Genomic DNA, 23996 nt, shown 5'->3' on the forward strand with positions numbered 1-23996 from the left:
ATGCTAGACACGCGATCTATGGTCAATTAGACACTGTGTGAAGGCAGAAATTGAGAAGGGGGTCAGGACATCCGGACCCCCACTATCGGCCCCCGCTCGGTCTTAGCTTAGGACGAGTACGCGGATGAGTAGACACCAAACCCCCCCAACATGCCCAACCACAACCCCTCAATCTCCAACGGAAAGGGGCAGTCGAGAGGCTGTGGCCGCCGTGGCCGAGCACACATTGTCGCGCGTCGAGGGTCGTCAGCTTTACGTTAACAGCTTACGTTGCGCTAAGCGTAGCGCAGCCGCAGCTAGCATCGCCGGCGTTGCCTGCCTCGCGTGGCGCCATCTGGGGCCTACTGCTGTCAACTAATCGACCGTCACTGGGCAACGGCGGTGTCTTGTTTGGCAGGGACGCTGCTTCCTGTTCGCAAAGCAGCGCTCCGAGTCCAAATCCTCCTGCTATCTTCTGCGGGGCTTTGCACCAAACAAGCAGGGTAGGAGACCTCTAGACCACTGTTATGCCACGGCAGTGACCATAAAAAACGACAATTTTAGAACGACTTAAGCCTAACTATTTCAAATCCTGATGATCGGAAGGTGCATGTTTCACGTAACTCCCGCAAATTCCGTGCACAACGGGATAAGCATTTGATGCGCATCACTGGCAGACAACTTACCCGCCTTTCAGATCTGCAGTTCCGTCGATAAATGACTATGAAATTAAAAGAGCGAGTGGTTGGTCACTGCATGTTTGGATAAATATAATTATTTTTATTGTATTCTCAACTTATTTCTTGCATATTAGCGGGAGAAGAACAATAGGTAATTTATCTGCTTTCAGTTTCATAGCAAATTAGAACAATCAACATTCATGCGAATTTAAACGCTGTGCGAGCGAAAGCGGCGGACGACGAGGCGTGGTCTGCTTCGCCCGCGGTATCCGATGGCGGTCAGTCTCCTATAGTTCCTTGTTCTCTTATAGTTGCGTTTCGTTGTTGCGATTGGTTTAGCGGAACAAGTGCATTTTTGCTTCATGCTGCCTGCTGTCTTGAACTGTGCTGTGCTGTCTTGTCCGAAGGTATGCCCGGTCGTCTCTCCAGTGTTATAGTTTATGGGTCTCAATTAACGCAGTGGCATGGATTTCCCTACACCCCCCTCAGGGGGGGTGTACACCCTCCCTGCATTTTTGCAACCCCCCCCCCCCTGAGATTTCTCAGGTGACCCCACCACCAACCACCAGCTGGGCCACCAACACGTTCTAGTGAGTCCGGCGTAGCGAATTACATCCTGTACTGTCCAACTTGGGCCATAGGACCACATCCATGCAGATGATCGTACCATGCATTTCTCCAAAATAATTTGAAAGTGACTGTTCAATGCATGCGTGCGGGCACGCAAACTCAATGTGAATCATCAAGAACCATTTGCACCCAACTCAATCAAGCAAGGTATTCAGCTTATTTCGTCTAAAGTTTTCACCGTTGGTTGTTAGGTATTCATTGAGCTTCGTAAGACAAGGTGCTACTCTTTTTTGTTTGTCAGTCGTGTGATTAGGCATCTTAATTATGCTGAAATGCCATTCATAATGAATATGTATTCTAATGTACTGTGTTCTAACGTAATAACACGAACAGATAAAACGAGAAAGCTGTGAAGATATGTCACCATTGTGCCACGATTCTTTCCATGTCTAAGAAACATTCCGTAAGTGGTACTTTCACCAAGCATACCCCCCCCCCCCCCTTGAAAGCTCGACACCCCCCCAACAGTGATTTTCTGGGGAAATCACTGCGCAGTGGTCACAACCGAACAGGCAAGCAAGCTCGCATCATCTTGATTATTATAATTTCCTTCAATTTGTGAACGAATCCATCCTGCCATCTAGTGTGTGTTTGTGTGTGCACCACCGACGACATCACATCTTTCATTGTTGACTAGGAGTGATAGAAAGAATTAGCTATGTGCATATCCCCAAGAACACTCGCGATCCTCAGGACGTCCTCGAAGTGTCATCGCGTCCTCGTCCGTGATGAGATGTCCAGAGGAGATCCAGAGAGTGTCATCATGGGATCTTCCAGTGATAGTCATTTGCGGACGTCAGCCGGAGGACAAATGTAGGAGAAGTAAATTAGTTTAATGCATTTCAGTGCCTGCACCCATTAATTAGTGTCCCGGTTTGTTCGTCATAACCAAATTCAACCGAACCAGCAGTGATCATGTATAAACCACAAAAATACTACAAAGGGACAATACAAAAATTCAGGAGTACAAATACAAATCGAATGATTTCAATTGGTACTCCGTGCACTGAGTTCAACGTGCGACAAAAAAGTAGATGCTAGATCCTTCATTGCGATATTGTTGCCATGGACATCTGAGCAAGGTCCCTGACAGGATGCTACACGGAGCATTTCTGTGGAAGATACAGAAAAGCGATGGCACATTACAGCGCGTGCTTGACTTTCGATTGAATTTTTAAATCGACTAAGTAGGAAACACGGACGTTACCTTGGTTGTAACCTAATACTGCAATGAATTCATTACTGCTGTGTTGCTTACACATGAAATTGAATTAAACTTAGGTACCTCACCCTTCATTTTTACTGAGATGCTAGAAGGACTCTCGCACATGCAGGAGTTCGCAAGACAAGTAATATATAGTATATGTTTCATCTGCGAAAGGAAATGCCACTGCCGCATGTTTCTTTCAAAGTGGTCTGCCTAAGGCTTAGTGGCACTGGATGTTTTATATTTTTGCTTTTTATTCAGCGACACCCATCCTTTGTCATCCAAAAAAATGGAAGAGGAGAAACGGAAAATGACAAGCTAGTGGACGAGGTTGAAAAACTGAAAAAAAGAGAGTTGGTTTCTACTGTAAACGTCTGCTCACTTCTAAAAGAGAGAAATAAAAGAAGATTCACTATAGCTACATGCAGAAGAACATGATAGTGCTATAGTGCTCCTGAGACTATCCCATTTTTGTCCCCAGATGTTGTCCCTAGGATCATCTTTGGAGTCTCATTCTGACACTTTTCTAACAAATTGAGGATCCTGTGGGGATATTCCCAGGATGTCATCTCTGTCCCACAGTGACATCCTCACGATGAGTGAGGGATGACAGCGTGATCAAAAAAATGTGTTTGATCATGCTTTCAGAAATGACAGCTCCCAGTAATTTATGGGTGTGCAAAACAACTGTGGTCACAACACGACGCAACTGATACTAATATGTGCTGGTGTTTATTTAATTTTATTTTGCATTACGGCTGAGTGTGTTGCTGCATAGTCACTAGTACCGAGTAAATAATACTACATGACAGGCACCTACTTTCTGAGGCATCTCACTACGCCTTATGATGCTCTGCTTTATGCAGTGTTTGAAAATGATAAACAGACACTGTTGGAGGAAGCCAAATGCACCACTTCTGCAACAAGAAATCAATGAGCTTATGTTGAGCTCAATGTAAGCCTGCAGCTCGGTGTAATTGCAAAAAGAAGAAAAAACAGCAGTCGTTTTTTGTGCTGCTCTAAACTTTCATTTTCCAGTGGTGTTATCCAGTGCTTGCAAATGTCACCTGGTTGTACACTATTTTCCCGATGTCTGCTGGCGGCTTCCAGTCTGTCACGTGCAAACACATATTTGGGTACTACTACACAACAGGCGCCTACTTTCTGACGCCTCTCAGTACGCCTTATGATGCTCTGCTTTATGCAGCGTTTGAAAATGATAAACAGACACTGTTGGAGAATGCCAAATGCACCACTTCTGCAGCAAGAAATCAATGAGCTAATGTTGAGCTCAGTGCTCAGTGTAGGCCTGCAGCTTGGTGTAATTGCAAAAAGAAGAAAAAACAGCAGTCGTTACTTTTTTTTTTTTTTTTCATTTTCCAGTAATGTTATCCAGCGCTTGCAAATGTCACCTGGTTGTACACTATTTTCCCAATGTCTGCTGGCGGCTTCCAGTCTGTCAGGTGCAAACACATATTTGGGTACGAGGGTTTCGAAAGTATGTGGCAGAGTGAAAAAGATGAAAGTGGGCTTATTTTAGTACCACCGAAAAACAGCACAATAACTGACAGCACACACAGCAGCATGAGATCTGACCAAGGATCTGACGAAAAGAATCTGAAGAATGCATAATGTCGGGGGTAGAGCAATAGGACATAATCCTATTTAATAGTGCTGGAAGTGTGGATGTATTTCTTCTATTTTGTAACAAAGTTGCATCAGTTATTACCTGCAATAAAAAATAATGACTTTATCAATGAGGTTACTTGTATAGAAAGGTGATGGAAACATTTTATGATTACAGCATAGCCTTTCATTACTGTAAGTAATGCAGGTGCAAATTTTTCTAAGTAGAGAATTGCAGAAGCATCAAAAGACTGTTCCCATTGGCATTTGTCACCGTACAGTTGGGATGCCAGATAGCAGAGAGTCCCCACATATTAGGATCATTGTAAGTGATTAAATTGTAGAGGATAACCATGCAAGATAATCTGTACCTGGCATGCAGGCTCCATAATGCTTCCCCTAAATGGTCAAGTGCAGGCCTGGATACTGTAAGCTCGTCAAAGAAACACACACATTAAATGTTGCTTTCAGGTATCTAAGATGGATATGCATCTAAGGTCATGGCCAGAACGCTAGCAAATGATAGCAAGTAGACCTGGCATGGTTGAAACCGGAAGTTTAATTGGCCTATACCCCTTGCAACAACCCGAGTTTTTTGTTTCTTTGTCTGAAGGATATCATTACCATATAGTCACCTCACCGCATCACTTGCACTCAAGTGGGTACAGTCAACCCTCACCTTGTGAACGGTTACTGTTTCTCGAAAAACGTTAATAAATCAACAACGTTCACATAATCCCCTCCACACTCTAACAAAGCAGCCATTCACTCCGGCCATAGAAGCCCGTACGGAACCTTTCTTCCCTCCGGGCTGTTGACCCACAATTCGCATGAACCTTTAAACACGTCACACCTAACCCTTTAAATACCATGCCAATGATGAGGACGGTGCCCAGAAGAAGAACAGTCTCTGTTCGAAATATCGGCGGCTTCTGTCCTGAGGCAACTCCCTTCCTACATTCTACCGGTTCGCTGGATTTCTACCCATCTACGTTAATAAATCATGGTGTGGGAGAATGTGAAAGCACTGCAATGACAGGAAATGCATTTTGATGTGGGAAAACGTTCTTCTCCCTTTTTTTTGTGAAGTACTTTGGGTGCCTGACCGTAATTTTTCTTTCTGTGTCAATCCTGCTCAGGCTAATCTAATGCTTCACTTATTGTTCCCATCCTCGATGTACTGTAGTGCACCCTCGGTATAAGTGCATTTTGAAGTCAAGTCAAAAGTGACACATGCTTGCCCATCTGGGTCTCAGGAGGATGGATCATACCGTAGATGTATTTTTATTCACAATGTATTAATTTTTGCGACCGCATTCATCATCACACAATAAAGTTGTTGTTGTTGTTGTTCGCAACCGCAAAACAATCGCGAAAAGTTGTACTCGCGAATAAAGAGGTATGTTACCTTGATAGATTGACACACTGCCTTGATGTATTGACCAGGGGTACTGATCTACTGATGTATTCTTGGGGTCAGTCCTGCTTGCACAAATCCAGACCGAATAGCGGCGTCACACACAGAAAGCTTCAATCAGCCACGCATCATGAATGGGTTTGATAGTTGCAGCACGGAGCTCTACCTTGACCTCGGAAGGAGAATAGTTCAGCACAGCTTTGACAGTGTCATACCATTTAGTGAACTTTTCAGAAATGATACATGCCCCGACCGGCCGCCTAACACAGCTTGGCGTTAATCCTGTGAGAAGCAACTACCTTGGAATCGCGAAATTAAATACGCACAAATAACTTTGCAAGCGACTGAATAAGCAATTTGCAAAAATTAATATGTCGCAAATAAAAATATGTTTACGATACTGAATATTAGATTCATATTTATGTGTATACATATTATTCTGTGTACGGTTTGCGATGTTGAAACACTGTGAACACTGTAATTCATTAATCTCCGAAATATTAGTTTATTTTCTGTGAGTCTTGTGATGCATGTTGAACTGATGACATTGTATGAACATTATGTAATAAGTATGTAATAAGTTCCGCTCCTGAAGGACGGGGCCTGAGGCACGTCAAGCTGCAAATGCAGCTTTTTCCCCAGAGCTCCGGGTTCAGCTCTTGAGCCAAATAAAGATTATTATTATTAATATTATTATTAATAGATAAGATAGATAACTGATAAACGATAAGTGAATCACCTTTCTTTACTTTGCCCAGTGGCAGTGGGACACTGGACGCTCTATGTTTATGCTGTGTTGACCTCTGTTGACCTGGACAGCTCTACGTACCCCGTTCATAAATTGAGGTAAAAAAGGGAGAGGTCTTAAAGGTTCCTCCCCAAAATATGCATTCACTGTTCGGAAATTGGGGATTCAGAAGCCAAGGGTGAAAAATAAAGGGAAGTGTCTCATCCCAGGGGGCACTGTTCATAATGCGAGAGAATTCATAAATCAAAGGGTGTCTGTATTCGCTATCGATAAAGAGAGACCTCATTATTAAAGGTTCCCTGCCTTCATGAAGAATGGTTCCCTTACAATACAAGGTCAATACAAAACATAAGCTGTACTTCACTGACAGAAGTTTTTCTATGCAGGCATGCTTCAGGAGGTATGGCTAGTGCTCACAGTGGCTGCTGCTACAGCGGTAGCCGTTGTGCCCTCACCGCCTACCATGATCAAGCAGCCCAAACACGAACAGCTTTACCAAGTAAGCCTTACCCTAAAACTAAGTGAATGTCACATTAGTAAGCCTCTCTACTTGTGGTGCAGCAACGACTTCGAAATCGTTGACATATGCCTACAGAAATGTACATAAAACATCCTAAAAGTGTGGTGCAAACAAGTGTGGCTACATTACCATACTAGTGCATGCGATATAAAGCAAATTAATAAAATATATTAATTTACTACTGGGTTGCTTAGCGAACTAAGCACACTTTCCTTTTGCCGATTGGCGGGTAAAATGTAAGACTATTTGTATGCGGTGTTTTGACTTGGTGAAGTTGAAGCAAAATCAGTTTTTGTTGTTTGTGTTCAGCGGCGATATTGTTGCACAGAAAGTAGGGAACAACAAGTGGTTTCCCAAAGTCACAATATACATATCAGTAATGAGAAGGGAGAAAATTGGGAGAGAGTCCTTGAAATAGTGCATGATAAGCCACTTTATGTGACTTGGACTATCAAACTTGGACTATACGGCACATTAGTCATTACGAATTTGTGCATTTTAATATTTCTATAAAATATTCATTATTTGTTAATGATGCAACCTGATGCTGGGTAAAAAGGACCAGACAAACAGAATAGGAACAATCTGGGGTAGTTGGTACCAACTCCTGATTTGACGCACTGCAGCAAGAAGACAAGGACGAGTGTTAGAATGACGTGAACAGGACTATTGCAGTCCTGTTCACTTCATTCTAACCTCCTCCCCCTGTCCTCCCACTCCTTAATTCCTGTAGTCCTCTCTCCATCTGTCCGTGTCTGTACGCCACCGATAGCCACAGTTGCTTTGTGGCACTAACACAGACTAAAAAAAAGCTCTGTTCTAACACTCATCCTTATCTTCTGGCTGCAGTGCGTCAAATCATGACAAACACAAGACATGCACTGAGTGAGTGATTAGCCACTTGATGTTTGTATAGAGTTTCACCACCTCATGCCTACTGAGTATAGAGTTTATTCGCTGACGTCATCCCTCCAGAGGGCACTAGCTTCGAAAAAGCGAAATCGTCATCATGATATAGGTCCCTTCAAGTTTTCTTCCGGTTTTCTTTCACTTCCATATGCTGTTTAGAGATTTGTCAACATTGAAAACATGGAAATTACTTGAATATGGTACAAATAACATTCACACAGTACAATAACTTTGAAACACCAAATGTACGATGAATGTGATGTGCGTGACGCTGTACAGTCAAGGTCTGAGGGATCTATATTATGGCGGCAAATCTGCTAGCAACCGTGGCGCTCTCCTGCGGATGGTATCATGTGAATAAACCCTATAGCACCAGCTCAAAATTGCACCATTTTAGGCTTTTAGTAACTTTGTATTCTTTTACTGAACTGTTCTGTATTGCACGCACTGTTCAGTTGTTGGAGTTACATACATATCACTGATGTAAGTGTGGCATTTTTAGGTATCCCAGTCCCAGGATGAACCAGACAAGCCTTTTGTTCTGGAATGTGAGGCCCAGGGCAACCCTGAGCCTACGTATGAGTGGACTAAAAACAACAAGGAGTTTGACTACGTGTCGTACGACAACCGTATCTCTCAGCAGCCACACCGAGGCACGCTGGTGTTTACCAAACCAGATGACGTCGACGAGGGTCTCTACCAGTGTCGAGCTACTAATGTGCACGGCACCTCTGTCTCTAATTCAGTCTTCCTTCGAAAGTCTGGTAAGGCATTGGATACAAAACATTATCTTTTTTCATCTTTGGTGATGCAGCCGAAGAGTTTGGTCATGTCTACTACAGGTTTTTCCGTCACAGTCGCAGTACTCGCCCCAATACTTTTAATCCTTGTACTGTGGGATTTTATCCTAAGTCCTCAAATCCTTTCCACATTCACCTTATGAGTTTATAACAAATATGTGCATTAAGTAGCTGCTCTCTTACTCCTCCTCGGGCGCTCCAAGTTTCGTGCTCCTAGAGCAGCTATTAAACGGCACTTGGACGCTTGAACACGCTCGCTGTGCTGTCGTTTCTTCCTTTCTCTTTTTTCTGCTCTCTCTCTCTGCTCTGCTGCCGCCCCACATCCTGCGTTCTCTTTCTTCGCTTTCATGGAGAGGAGGGAAGAGGCCATGTGACAGAACATAAAACCCCTATTTCGTGCACTTTCCAAAAGCTGGGGCGTGAAGAGCTCGCTCGCATACGGAACTCAGAGTACGAGTGTAACCACTTCACGGTAGGAGTGCCAAACACTTGCGCTCTGGAGCAGCCACTTAAAGCGCACTAATAAACCAATATTGCCTTGGAAATTCACATGCTACTCAACATCTGAAGGCGAGCATCTGGAGGTGCAGCATAGTGTGGGCGGACTGACTGATTGGGATTGCATACCAATAGCTGTTGGTTATTATTTGCTAATTATAAGTAGAGCCTAATTTTTTTTGTTATATTTTTCAGCAACATTGGGGGGTAAATATCGGGTTATATTTTGCTTCAATAGTTCGGGTGTAATCAGGTTGAACTGAACCTGGTTCAACCCAGTTCTGGTTGAATCGGATTGGATCAGGTGGAAATATTCGGTTTATTCGGCATGATACACATGACACACCAGTAGACACTGAGTGTCAAGTCTTGGCTCAGAAACCCTACGTTTCTGGAACCCAGGGGTGCAACAGTACCCCCTTGCTCTCCCGTGACGGCGCCCATGCCGATCCACATGAGCCATGCCTTGTCATTCATTATCAGTCAGTACTGTTACCAGTAACATAGCTTTTATCAAGGAATGTCATTGAATATGTATCGCCATTACACGCTAAATATCCAACATCAATCATACATAAGGCCACCCGTTTTCCGTGATTCCGCAAAAATGCGCGGGATTGCGACTTTGCAGTAGAATACAAGATTCCGGGCGGAATTCCACTTTTTTGCCATAAATTCGATTTGAGGCGGATCGACATCCCGCGTCCTGTGCCATTTTTTGTCTTAACTTCAGAAAATGAACGTCACAAATGTTCCCGGAATTCAAAACGCGCTCCAAAAAAACTGACGCGCACGTCGCTTCGACGAAACTTTACTTTGATTTCTGTCATCTCGCTGTGTGCTTTTCGAGTGCAAAGTGGGGAAATGTCTAAGCGGTCCCATCTGGGAAACAAAGATGCCAAACAACGGGTACGTGAGTACGGCATGGACGACGTTTACGAAGACGGCGGTTTACTTTTCTGCCTGCCTTGCGCAAAAACTCTTGACCGCCAACGCAAGTCTACGATTGACGACCACATCAGAAGCAGCAGTCACCGGAAGAATGTCGGAAAAGCAAAAGTGGACCCAACGGCGTCTGGATCAGGGCTGCAAAAACTGTCCAGGCTGCAAACTTTAGAAACGGTTTTAACGGCAAAAGAGGCAAGGGAGGACCTGGTGCTCGAATTCTTGGACATGCTTGTGTCGGCCAACATTCCAATAGAAAAGACTGACCATCCGAAAGTGCGCACGTTCTTGCAGAAGCGGGTTACAAATGGAGGATCAGTCCCTTTGGCCAAAAATCTTCGGAACAGGCTTCCAGAACTCTCCGCTATACATCAGTCGGCACTAACAGGCATGTTCAGCGGTGCCACTGTATTGGTTCCTGTTCACATGTGGGTCAAAATGATAGGTGAGGTGTCTTAAGTTTTATTTGATGCGTACACAAACAACACTGAAATGATGAATTGTTTGTCGTATTAACTCGCCATGAAGGCAACACTTCTGTTTCTTACTGCTTTAGTTTTGAGAAATTCTATTGGTGCAGATTGGTCTAAGCTTTGGCAAGTGCCTGGCCAACGAGCTCATTTCTTGATACGGATCTGTACCCTGGCCGACGGCTTTCCAATCCTCGCTCTGCCTATCACTATGCAACGCTGTGCCAACGTTGGATGGCTGAAAGAGTCGTTGGCCAACTGTCATTCGACCTTTTGCCAACCGTCGGCCATTGCTTGCTTGGGGACCAGAGGGCGCCACCAGCCCCTGCGTAGACCAGATCGAGTTCATAGGTTGAGGCTGTGGAGCTCCATTCTAAGTACTTTGAGCACTACCCCTCTCTTCTGGAAAAACTACAAGAAAGCTATGCGGATGCTGCTGGAGTTGACGGTTTAATTACCATGATGCAAGAAATATGTACAGAGCTGAAGTACATCACTCAGTGTATTGCCATTTTTGGCAAAAAGCTGGTAAGCCTGTTGAAGGCTGCGGAAGGTCAGGAAGTGGCTGCACACAAGGTTTTCAATGCCTTGTTTGTACTCTGGGGCTGCCTTAAAGCAGCATCTTTGGAAGATTCGTAGCCCTTATGAAGCAAGAGGGTGTGCAAGATGATGAAGCTGCTCATGTAGGAGAATAAATGAGAAGCGGAATGTGCCAGGCTGCAAGCACAAGAGCTCTTGGGAAAAAAAGTAACACTTCGGAATTTTTCAAGAGTATGAGGGCCATCACATGAACTTTGTGGCTATGAGAACATCCCAGGCATAGGAAGAGATGCTGGAAACCTTGCAGCTGAGTGGTTGCTGCATATCAACACTGCAAAAGACTGCAAGTCTTCTGACCGTGACCTGGCCCCATCTGTCTCGATGCAAGTCGACCCACTGCCACAGCCCTTTGACATCATTGGCCTTTGGGATGGAATGAAAACACTGACGCCAGCTCTGGCGTCAATTGCAGTGAAGTACCTGTGTGTACCCATAAACTTTGTTGATGTCATTCAGCAGATATAAGATGATTGTCAGTGATAAACGTCATTCTTTGTCAGATGAGAATACGAAGTACTATCTCATGCTCAGTCACAAAAGCTTTTTAATGCTGTAGCTTTTTCCTGTATCTTGGGGGCCCAATAAAGAGCTTTCTGTTTGAACTCAACGCCATTGAGCATGTGCCGCGGAAAAATGCAGAATTCGTTATTCCCTGCTGCGGAATTTAGGATCTGCCGCAGCAGAAAATGGGCGGCCTTATATCTTTTGTGAGTACATAGTTTTCACACCTTATCAGCAGCAGCTTATCAGTCGATAGGTTTCCAGTTATCTGACAGAACAATTGTAGTGCTCTAATCAATCATCATTTGTCCAGTTGGAGTGGCCGTATAAACAGCCACTAACACTCTGTATCAGTAACTCCACACCAACAACCCTATCAATAAGACCTGATAAGCTCGTGCAGTGAGTTTTCGCCAGTAAGTTTCTGTCAGCTTCAGTCCTGTTTCACACAGTTAAATTATTCAGTGACATTAACAATCAATCAGACTGCACAAATCAGTTCTTGTAGGTCAGTGTACTCTTACCACTCAATCCAAGAACAGGTATTCATACCAATCAATCGTGCATATATTTAGACAGACTTTGTGCATTGATCCTTCATTGACGGCTCATCATTAATACATGTGACTGAGTCTATCGTTATCAGCAAATAGGAACCAACAGGCACTGCTAGGCAATCTCAGTTAGTTAGTTCACCTTTATCACGCCAAACCTCCAGCTTTGAGCTGTCCTTTACCATTCAGCAATCTGTACTGTCATGAGCTTTTCAGGCAATTGTTATCAGCCAATTGACCCAATAGGCACTAATGAGTTAAACAATGAGCACGTTTATAATGATATTCATGGTAGCACTTAATCCTGTTTTTGTATCAGAGCATCGTTATATATATGAACTTTCACAAAATTGTCATTCAGTATCACGTCAACGGTACGAGAAGTATGTTACTGAACATACACATTTGTGGAAGGCACTATAGCTCCAACTCTAGAGCTAGCAGCTTTTGATGTCAGTGGATAAGACTTATGCAACAGAGCAGATTATCAGAAATTATCGGGTATGAAAGCCTTTTTTGGTTAAAGATGCATTAGAGTTGTCATGTCGGACCAGGAATTTAAAAAGTGTGATTGTAGTTTCTGGCTGTCAAAACTAAACTGTTTATACGACACTTGCTTTGTATGATGAGCCGCTTCTATACATCACAACAAGAGTTTTGCTACACCTGATAGTTTGCTATTGCGACTGTGGAAATTTGTATAATTGCGGATTATGCGCAATGAACATGTGGAGAGTCATGATACTAAATGAGATGTGAGGGTCTCTAGTAATTTGTTTCACCAAGTTGTCTCTTATGAATGTTGTCCTGAGCGAAAAAGCCTCTGCAGGAGTGTGGCTCATTAAATTTGTGTTCTACCGTACACCTCAGAGCTCAACTCATTTGCTGAGGAGAGCACCAAGGAGGTTTACGTGATGGAAGGAGATCCACTGTCCTTGGACTGCAACCCCCCGACGGGCTACCCACGCCCCAACATCTTCTGGCTAATTCAGTACAGTAGCGGGGCCTTGCGCAATGTCAACTCCTCACGCATCACTGCAGACCCAGAGGGAGACCTTCATTTCTCACGTGTGGAGATGAGCGACGCTCTTGAAGATGCTGTGTACACATGCAGCGCTACGTCGGTGTTTAGGAGGGAGTACAAGATCGGCAACAAGAAGCTGTTGCGAGTGGAACCTGCATCAAGTGGGGGCCCTGCCAACCATGCCCCCGTGCAACAGTATGTCTCCCCTCCCAACATTGTGGCACTCCGTGGACAGGTACTGCGCCTCTACTGCATCTTTGGTGGAACGTAAGTAGACACTCCCTGGTGTTCTCGATGTTTGAAAATTGAGGAAGCAAAAATCTGGAGGCTGTAATTTTTTTTACATGGCTACTGGTAAGAATGTGCGAATGTTACTAAAGTGGGTACACGCACATAGTAGAGGATAGGGTCGCCACCCGTCCTGTTAAGTGTTGCTTGTGCCGGTTGAAAGGCAGTACCAACAGCATTTTTACCTCAGGAGGCATTCCTTCGAGAAGTATGCCAGGCATATCTCAAAGAATAAATGGCTTGTGGTCCTTAGTACTTTGTCTTGTTGTTTATGTACTAGTGCATTGTAATGGACTTTCCAACAAGTTATTTTGTACGCTGCTGTATGAGCGCCCTTTCTCTTTTGGTACTTTCACCCTCTTCCATTCTCTTTTTCGTTATGTATTTCCCTTGCCCAATCAACTGCTTCTCCTCCACTTCCTTTTGGTCTCAATCACTCGGCCAGTATTCTTAGTGGCAAAAGGATTCAACTCTAGTTGAGGATCATGCAAATGCTACTATGTGACAGGTTTAAATAATGTGTCTTCATCCATAGTTTGTATCTGCCGGCAGAAGAAATGAAGACCACTCTGGTTATCGCATGTAGTACTAAGCATGTAAGGCCCTGTGTTTTCGGGTTTTATGTTTTTTGAAAATCGGGGGTAAACATTGGATTTTATTTCAGGAGCCGTATCACAGGGTAAAATTTGGTGATATGGGGTGGAAAATAAAAAAGAGCACTTCTATATGTTTTAGATTGACACAAGATGCGGAACAGCTGTGCTCAATGTGGAATGCTTAGTGAATCTCCAGTGCCTGTATTGGTGGCTGAATTTGGCACTTCGCAAAGTCCATTTCCAGGTTTTTTTCAGGTTTTACCCTAACACACAGGGCCCTAAGCATATGCAGTCTCTTGTTCATGTATTTGTGTGCTGGGAAAGTGAGAGGACATGAACGTCTCTTTGTCAGCACATGGGCCACTGTGCAGGAGGAAATTGTGTCCTCCAGTGGAAGGAAATGGTCACATCCAGCTGCAAGATGAACCCTCCATTTTGTATTCCACAGTTTGTCATTACTTAAGTTGTACAAGGCTACTTCACATCTTTCATGAATGCTCATTTCTCCAAAAGTATCTGTTTTTTCTTCTTCTTTCCAGTTTGCAGTGATTATGTCCTACGCAAAGCTGATTACGGCAACAAAGAGCTCTGTTTTACTTTTCAGTCTCCTTCCTTATCAAGCAATAATTGAATGGCTCTCTGCAATAATGGTGTAAACTAATATACATCGCTTTCAAGAGAAATGTTTTAATCGGTAAATACAGACCCGCTTTACATGTTGGTGCAGAAACTCCAGTTTGAGAAAAGCTGTAGTGCCTGGTGGTACTTACAGGCGGCGCCTACACAATAGCAGACGACGCAACAATAGCAGATGACACCTTAGCAGACGACTGCAAGTGCTTTGAGGGCCCCTACACCGCTGTATTTTATTGGTGTAGAGAGCTCACAGAGCAGCTTCTTATCGGAGTCCCTTCCTAAGGATTCCGACAGTCAGAAAGGAGGCTCCGAAATACCATTCACAAACGTTGCAATATCATTGGTGCTAAGACGTACTCCATTAATTGTAAGGTTAGACTGGAGCAGTTGCCGACCAACCCACAACCGCGTCTATGAGTGCTAGTGAAAAAAAGCTAACGATGGGCTTAAGTTTCTGGGATATATTGCATCACGAAACCGGGAATTCGTTTCTATGAACCTGGGCACTATCAATGATTGAAATGAGTCGGAAATGGTGAACGAAGTGTAAGTTAAATAATCTGAGTGCTGTGCGAATATTCGAAATATTCGATATTCGTACCGAATAACGGTACCGCGCTACTCGTATTCGAACTGAATAACATTTCATCGAATACTCGAATATATTCGAAATTCCACAAGCTGGCTTCAACTCATGTCTCTTAGCGTTTGGCGAAGCCTACTTTACAATTCTGCGCCTCAAATATATTCTGCAAGGTTGCTTCACCTCATGCTTCTGTGTGTTAGGTGAAGCTTACTTTACAGTTTTGCGCGTGCGGATTTGACTATATCCTGCAAGTTGGCTTTGCATCATGTCTCCGAGCATCAGGCGAAGCCTAGTTTACACTCCTGCCAGTGCCGCGGGGTTGCAGGCATGGTTTAAACGTGCGATTTGAGGGATCACTAAAAATTGCCACTTTTGAGAAATATTTTAGTAAATATTGGCAGGGATATTTAAGTTAGTTTAATTATTTTGAACTTTGGCTGGACCAGCTATGACGCCATAGAAAGAGGGATTTAATCACACAGCCAGCTACTCTATGTCTGGAATTACAATTTTCAGGACAATTCTAGCACAAACGTATTCATCAATGAAATATGTGTATATAGTTCGCAATCAGTCTCACAAACTACAACTGAGCACCAGGTTTCAATGCAAGCTTTTGCTTACTATTCAGCAATAAGCACACATTTTTGTGTGGTATTCGACATTACTACGATTTTACTATTCGATTCGTATTCGATTCGAACCCAAAAATCACTATTCGCACAGCCCTAATAATCTCTTCACAAGAATACCTGTTTCTACATATTGGCCTACTAAAACATGGTGGAATGTATTGTACATACACGTATCTAATACCTGTATCACTTATTGTTAAATGCAGTAAATCATATATATTGTTAAGAGAGGTCTCGGCTTCAAGAACTACTTCGTTATGCAATTGGTTTGCAATCGAGCAGTTGAAATACGCTGTTTGTGCAATTCATCGAAATATTTTTCTAATGACAGTGCTATTTTTTCGCAAGGTGAATGTTGTCCACTTGTCGTACAAAATGGTGATTTACTATATCCTTATCAATTTATGTATCAGATCGTTGGAATATTCTTTTTGCTATTTCTCCAAAGTACAAATTTTCATTTACATCATTATTGCAAAGAGCCATTCAATTGTCTAATTAGCCTGAGATTGTTTTGCTCTTATGTTCATTTAGTGGTTGTTTGCTACTGAGTTCTAAGGTTGCAACATATCTTTAAATTGAGGTCACGTTACATAGTGCTGTCATCATATAGTGAGGTTACGCAATGTGTAAAATGCAGCTATGGATGGCATTACTGTTCTGAAATTAACCATTTTTGTGTACCAGGCCTCTACCTCATATCACATGGAGCAAACGTGGCGCTAGCAGCAGCAGCAGTCGCTTTAACTACATTGATTATGGCAAGACCCTGGAGATTCGAAATGTGGGCTTCGAGGACGAGGGCACCTACGAGTGTGTGGCCAACAATGGCGTCGGTATCTCAAAGTCCCATGCCATGAGTGTCAAAGTGGAGTGTAAGTGAACCCATTTTTGTACAAGTGCTATTTGAAATTATTCCAGTTGAAGTAGGAGCTCTATCTCTAAATGCCTATTGTGTAGACACGCGTTAATACTTCGAATGTGAATACTGCATCCAGCAGTCAATGTCAAGCCTCAATGTCTCAATGTCAATGTCAAGCCTCAATGTCAATGCCTCCTGGTTTCAAGGTTGAAAGAAAGCGTTTGGTGAGGGCTACGACTTTACAGTTGGCTTCATTAACAAGAACATTAGACAGCACAATTATGAAGTGGGCAGTGGCCTGCATCCTAATTTCGAGGTGCATGAATCGGCATTGCCTTAATTAACACGCTCGGATAACTTGAACACAGGCAGAATCAGTTAGCACAAAATTTCAGCACGGGTTTTACTCAGAAACATTTATGAAAGATGTGCAGGGTGAAGACACTACAAATACTCAGATACTGTAGAAGATTTTTCAAAGTTTAAATCTTAAATCTTTTTTTGTGCAGAATTGCCTCGAAATGTGATTTGCAGGAACTTATATAACAAGAGTGCTGTAGAGGGGAGTTGGTACATCTTCATGGTTAGAGAGCGGATTTTTAGGTACTAACTGTCGCGGATGATAGCGCTCTGTCTCCCGATAAGCTGAGAAAGAGGGCGCACACCTTTTTATGTATCAACTTTCCTTCCAATCAGAAGATAAGAGCGCTACCTGTTAGTGCCTAAAACTCAGCTCTCTATTCAGGGTGATTGACTGCATCACGGGGATGAAGACAAAAAAGGTTAGAACAGAAAGGCAGCACGCCTGCAGACCCTCAACTGGTGAAAATTTAATCAGAAGGAACATATTTATACAAAACAAGCATGTGATAAGCATTGCTAACAAGTAACAGGGTAGGTATCAATCATTGTGGGCGTGAACTAGGATAATCCTTTTCTCACTGTGAAAGAGCTATCAAAGGGGAACTAATACATACGCATCTCCAAGAGAACCCATGGTGTAAGCTTCCATAATCTCCTGCACTGATGTCAAACCACAAGAATGGCAGATCCAAGAGAAAGGCAATCCTTCCCCCCCCCCCCCCCCCCCCCCCAAAAAAAAAAAAAAAAAACAGTTAGGTTATGCTTTTTTTTTTTCCTCTCCCCTCCCCAGTTACGTACTTCGATAACGAACCTCCCACACACGAAAAAAATATAAAAAATAGAACGAGTGAGTCTGGATCCGCCTCTGAGCCACAACAATAGTTTCCTTGAAAGTAGGAGCACAGGATACTAGGGGTGTGCGAATATTTGACTTCTCGAATTCGAATCGAATATCAGTCACTCTAGGTATTCGATTCACAAGCCGAATATCCAATATTCGGGCAATATTCAATATAGCAATATCCATTATTTTCCAAATATTCGACTCTTCCCCAAATATGAACGATGCTACCCCTGAAGTGGGCTTCACCTGATGCTTCCCTGTATGAGGTGGAGCCTGCTTTACAAAATTGCCAGTGCTGCGGGACCAACGCAGGCGGACCGTTGTGTATGCTTCGCCTGAAGTTCGAGCTGCATCCTTGCCACGTGCACTTTAGCGGTGTTGATGTCTGGGAGGTAGCCTTTAAAAGGTTAAAACTCCTGCATACTGCCTCCTGCTCAGGAACAAAAAGGGCGTCTTAAAGACGTCCCTTACGTTCAAAATTTCAGTAACGCAACTTCTCCAGGCGAGACGTACACACTCCAGCAAATAATTTTAAGGATTTTCATGGCAAAGCTCAGGCAGGACTCCATTTTTGTTTGTTTCACAAGTGACCTGTGGATGTTCAGAAACAATTGAACCTCTGTATGCAATAAGGGATAAGTAAAAAAATCCCAAACCGAGAAAAGGGGCCTGATCTAAAGGCCAGTCCCATTGACACGCATGCGTTTCCCGTTTTTTAACGTCCTGTAGCGGGTCAATAAATAGCAATACGGTCCTAAATTTTGTTTGGCAGGTACATACTGGTACGTATATGTCATTGCAGCAAAAATAGTAAAAAGGGGATAACTCGACTTATCCCCTTATTGCATACAGAGGATCAATTACAGCCTCTTCTGTGTAGCATGCCACTGGCTGACATCAAATTTGGAAATCAAGATAATTACCCCAGTACATGCAGACTCACCTGAAAAGCAGGAACCACAAGTAAAATTAAGTGTAGGGGCTTCCCATAGAAGGATGCGTGCCTCTCTTGTGACAGTTAATGCCAGAAAAATTACAGTAAACCATGACCTACAAATTGCAAACTTCTGCAATTGCAATCGCAAAAGGAGCATATTGTAAAATTTCCACAAATATTCGATATTTGATTCGCTGCATTTTTCTCCCTTCATTGTATTCGACTTGAAACATTGGGATTTGCACACCCCTACAGGATACACATTCCCTACAGTGGATGGCCAATTGTCCAGAAGGTGTCCTGTTCAATGATGAAGCGGGTTTGAAAAATCTGATGTTAAGGCCTCTACCTTGCTGTCTTTTAATTATAAAACCTACCGCACTCAAAGCAGGGCTGGAAGTGCTATGCTGCTATGCCAATTGCACTGTCTCGCACCATGCTCTAATTCTTGTGCCAACTTACGCCTCAGTGCCAAAACTGCGCCAAAATGTCTTTAGCAGCTTCGCAGTCTTCATTTGAGCAAACCTATCGCTGTCCTCACAACTTTTTGGTCTCTAGCTGGTGACAATAATTTGCAACACAGGCATGTCCTACACCCTCTATTTTTGTAACAACTCTCAGGCGTTCGGATGCAGCGAAATCGGCATCTTGTCCTAGTCACACGTTATAGCCTTATAGGTAGGATTCCGGACTTTTTCGGATTTAACTAAAAATATTCTAAACATACGTTGGTAAAATTTCGAGAAATTGGGATTTAGGCGAAAAGCTCCGCTTTTGAGGGTTCTGTGCCCTGATGACATGGTTAACGGGGTTCGTTTTCTTTCTGTTGGGATTTCCCCCGTGACAAGGAAAAACAGATCTCTTGACCAAAACCCACTACAGCATCCGTGTTATTCAGGTGATCTTAATCTTTGCCTAGAGTCATCTCGACATTGGAGTCACTACATAGGGTGTGGCAAAGGGACACCGTAGCTAGTGGCTCTAGGCTGCATAAGGACATTTGAGGCCATTTCAACCATTTTCCAAATTTTCTTGGAAAATGTCCAACTCCTAGGGTTTTCCATTCCATTTTTCTGTGAATCATGGTGTCCCCCTCCTCTTCTCAAAGCGGGAAGTGCAGGTGACTTACAGATTGCCTTCTTGAAAGGACAGCTAGTTTTTGCAATTCAGACAGGAACTCTAAATCTCGGAAAATACCCCTCGCATGCATGACGCACATTTTTTGCCCAAAAACATCGCGCCATTGAGGGGGTGCGTCCAATACGTGGGGGAAAATTGGAACCCAACACATAAGGCACACTTATGTCCCGTTTTATTCCGAGATATCCATTGTAGATCTCCCCGGAATGAACCGTTCTGATTGTCCCACATCAAATGGTCTTTCGTTCTATTAAGCAGGGACAAAATACTCCTCGATGCCCATTGCATTCGTCGTTCATCACTTTGGCACCAGGCCCTCCATCTTGTTGACCGCGCGATACGCTTGCTGGCGCTCTGCAAGATGATCCGGCTATGATACTAAAGTGGGGCTGCGTTTAACTCTTTCCTTGCCGCGGCAAAAATGACCATTTTTGGGTGGTCCGACAAATATAGTTTTTGTGGCTGTCATTATCACATTAGGATATAGAGGAAACTGTACCTAATTGAATGCCCTATCAAATGATATAGGTTTTCTTTTGATATAGTTATCCATGTATTTCCAAAATTAATTTCTGAACACAAAAAAATTGGTGCAGACAACAGAAAACTCATGTCTGTATCTCGAAGAAAAATATCAAACTAGAAATTTCAAAATGTACAAAATGTGGCAAATTTTGTCTGTAGTAATATATGTGACTATCAACACTCTAGGTCAAGAAGTTTGTGAGTTGTGGAAAATAAGGTGGACACTCATGCCGTACATGCCATTGAGTGACTAAGTTCCTTGAAGGAATCGGGGCGTCAATCCTCGGGGCGTCTGTCCGTCCGTTCCGTCGCCAAGGAAGACACAGCAAACGAAAAGGTTCAAACAACAAGCAAGGATTTATTCCATACCTTTGACAACGGATACGGTCGATACTCCCAGAGTAACCCCTGCCTCAACTACGCTTGCTGTGGCTTCCCTGGCGACGGAGCAGACGGACCGACGCCCCGAAGTTGTGGAAACCCGCGTTGTGGAAAACCGAGGTTGTGGAAACGCGGGTTTCCACAACTTCGGGGCGTCGGTCCGTCCGCTCCGTCGCCGGGGAAGCCACAGCAAGCGTAGTTGAGGCAAGGGTTACTCTGGGAGTATCGACCGTATCCGTTGTCAAAGGTATGGAATAAATCCTTGTTTGTTGTTCACACTTTTCGCTTGCTGTGGCTTCCTCGGCGACGGCGCGGACGGACTGACGCCCCGAGGTTGTGGAAACGCGGGTTTCCACAAGGACTAAAACAGAAATTAGCATCATAGTTTCTGCAGAAATGCACAACTCTCTTGTCCTCATACCACATTTTGCTATTTCACCACTTTTTCGTACCTCCTGGTTCGTTTTGATGCAGGAAGAACACCAGCTGTGCAAGTTTTACATATCCTTATATCCAGGACAAAAGTTTGGTTATCCAATACGTTCAGAGTCGTTATATGTGTTCTAATAAACTAATCGACCCCAAATATGCTTCAAATGCGAGCACTGCACACTTGCTAAAGAGGTGCGTCGACGACGACATGGCCAAGATAAAATATCCGCACAGCCTCGTTGGCGCAGAGCCAGTTTCATAAATCGCTAATCTGTATGTCCATGTAATGTCACCACTTGTCCATATGTGCTTAGGAGGCCGTATAGCGCGGTTCGCAAACCATCGATCACTGGTGATCGGCGCTCTATGGGTGCGGTAAAAAGTGCCAGCATTTCGGCGCTCAAGTTGGGGCGCGTTCAGTACGTCAGTTCATCCAATATGTAAGTAAATACGGTAATAAGCTCCGAAAAACTCTCTCCGAATATGTGACCTTATGTATTGTATAATATCATTACATCTTTTAAGACGCCTGCTATGCTGCTATCTACTCATATTCCAGAGAAAAAGGAGACCCGATAACTTGAATGCCCCTCGTAGTGACCAAATTACTGATTGACAATCTTTTCCATCGCAGCGGCTCCATTTTGGCGAAATGTATCTGAAAATTTGAATGCTGCCGGAGAAGAGACTGTCAGTTTCGAGTGTGTGGCTGGTGGTATTCCAGAGCCAAAACTGCAGTGGTTTGTCAATGGAGTACCCCTAGAAAGTAAGTACCACTTTGATTTTTCAGTATAATAATATCACTACATAATGAAAAGCCAGTGAGAGCACGGATCATATAAAGCATATCCATATCAATCATAAGTATATATTTTTCATTACCTGATATAAATTTAGCAGGGCGTCTACCCACATGGAAAACTTGGGAAAACCACGGTTTGTCAGGGAATTTTGATGCGACTGGAAAAGTCGGGGGATTGTCAGGGAATTTGCCAAAAAGCAGCTGAAGTCAGAGTAAATCACACAGAAGTGCTGTGGCGATGCACAGTGAACCACAAGTGCCGATCAGTGGATGAGCATCCACGCTGCAGTAGCGTTGCCGCGATTATACCATTTCACCAATACGACAAGCTCAGAGGCAGAAAAGTAGGGCAGCCTCATTAATACTCAATATATTATCTGTTTCATGAGGGATCTGTATCAAAATGTAGCAGCAGACACCAGGTTTCCTTTTGTTCTGGTCAGGGAATGTGCTTGAAATAGTCAGTGAAAACCTGGAAAAGTCAGTGAATTTGAAGGCTGCAATTTGGTAGACACCCTGTTTAGGACTAAGAGAATTGGCATGAGCTCTTGGCGTGAAACAGCCCAAATTGAATTTTGCTACAAATGCCAAGTATATAGTAGACGCTCGTTAATTCAAACCCTGAGGGCCCGCCTGAGGCCTGAGCCTGAGGCCTGAGGCGCTGAGCCGGGCCTGAGGGCCCGCAGATTTTTGTTTGAATTATTGAAAGTTTGAATTAGCAATATTTTGCCTACATACAGGGTGTTTGCTGTAACGTGTCCCTGAATTACAGTCGCCGAACGATTTTTCGGACTCCGAAAATTCAGACTGTCCAATATTTAGGACAAAAGCTGTGGCTTTATCAGATGCCCCATTGAGCCAATGTATTTTGACGTCCGAAAATTGGGACAATTTTTCGCTGGTACGGTTCGATTTTTCGTGCATATTTGCCTCGCTTTTCCTTCTTTTTTCTTTTTTTCTTTCCCTTCGCCTTTGCTGACGGCGCACAGGAGGCGCGCGCGGAGGCAGAGTTTACGCGCGCACACCACTGATGAGGTTATGCACACGCGCCACAAGCACCCATAACCATGCTATTGTTGGAGACAAGAAGTGACCACGAAATGATATTCGCGCCTTCAAGTGATTTTGAGGGTGTCTCGATCGACGTCGTGAATACTGACGAGTGCGGTGAAGATGCGAGCACGTCGGCATGAGGAGTGTTACCATGTGTATCGATAAATGTGCAGCACATGATGCAGTACAGAACCTCTAGGCGATACTTCTAGAGTTCTTGCCTCCGAATTCAACAAGTGTCCTGCAGCCCATGGACCAAGGAATCATAAAAAACCTCAAGGTTGTCTACTGGTCCCGCCTGCTCTTGGGTGTTGTGCTGTGCTACGAAAACGAAACTAACTATAACGTTACACTTGTCACCGCGCTTCATATTCTTACCGACTCGTGGGAGTCGTGGGAAGCAGTGAAAGGGAGCACTATAGCGAACAGTTTTCGTCAAGCCTGATTTTGCAAGGACAGTACGCAAGTATGGAGTACAAGCACAGTTGGTATCGCCATCGACGACGACGGACGGCGGGGCATCGGTAGAGGACCTCCGAAGCTCAGGTATGACAATACCTGCAAGTGCAACATTTGAAACGTACGCCAAAGTGGATTAATGTGCAGAATTTTGTGCCGAAATGACTGTTGGCCAAATCATTTCACAAGTCCTCGACCTGCCAGCGGAAGGCTCCGACCTCCGACAATGATGCGAGTGCTATTGCTACTCCTTCAACAGCAGCAATACTTGCGGTCGTCGATACGCTCGAAAATGTCTACCGTGACAGCATGACATTAGCCGAAATACGTCGCGACGCCATTTCTCGCA

The 23996-nt window shown here is 43.8% G+C and overlaps 1 protein-coding gene across 5 annotated transcripts in view; it reads left to right on the top strand.

Moving 5' to 3' along the window:
- Positions 1-340: 340 nt before the first annotated feature.
- LOC135396474 (neuroglian-like) overlaps positions 341-23996 on the top strand; it is a 49818-nt gene continuing 26162 nt past the window's right edge. For 2 of the 5 annotated variants that reach the window (XM_064627460.1, XM_064627461.1), the window contains exons 1-6: positions 341-482; positions 6674-6786; positions 8219-8480; positions 12955-13375; positions 16537-16724; positions 21968-22099. In XM_064627460.1, the coding sequence (XP_064483530.1) occupies positions 6676-6786; positions 8219-8480; positions 12955-13375; positions 16537-16724; positions 21968-22099 (1114 nt within the window). In that variant the 5' untranslated portion in view covers positions 341-482; positions 6674-6675. The other 3 variants (XM_064627462.1, XM_064627463.1, XM_064627464.1) reach the window with 3 other exon arrangements.

Source organism: Ornithodoros turicata, chromosome 6 (genome assembly GCF_037126465.1).
Source record: "Ornithodoros turicata isolate Travis chromosome 6, ASM3712646v1, whole genome shotgun sequence".
Taxonomy (NCBI): domain Eukaryota; kingdom Metazoa; phylum Arthropoda; class Arachnida; order Ixodida; family Argasidae; genus Ornithodoros; species Ornithodoros turicata.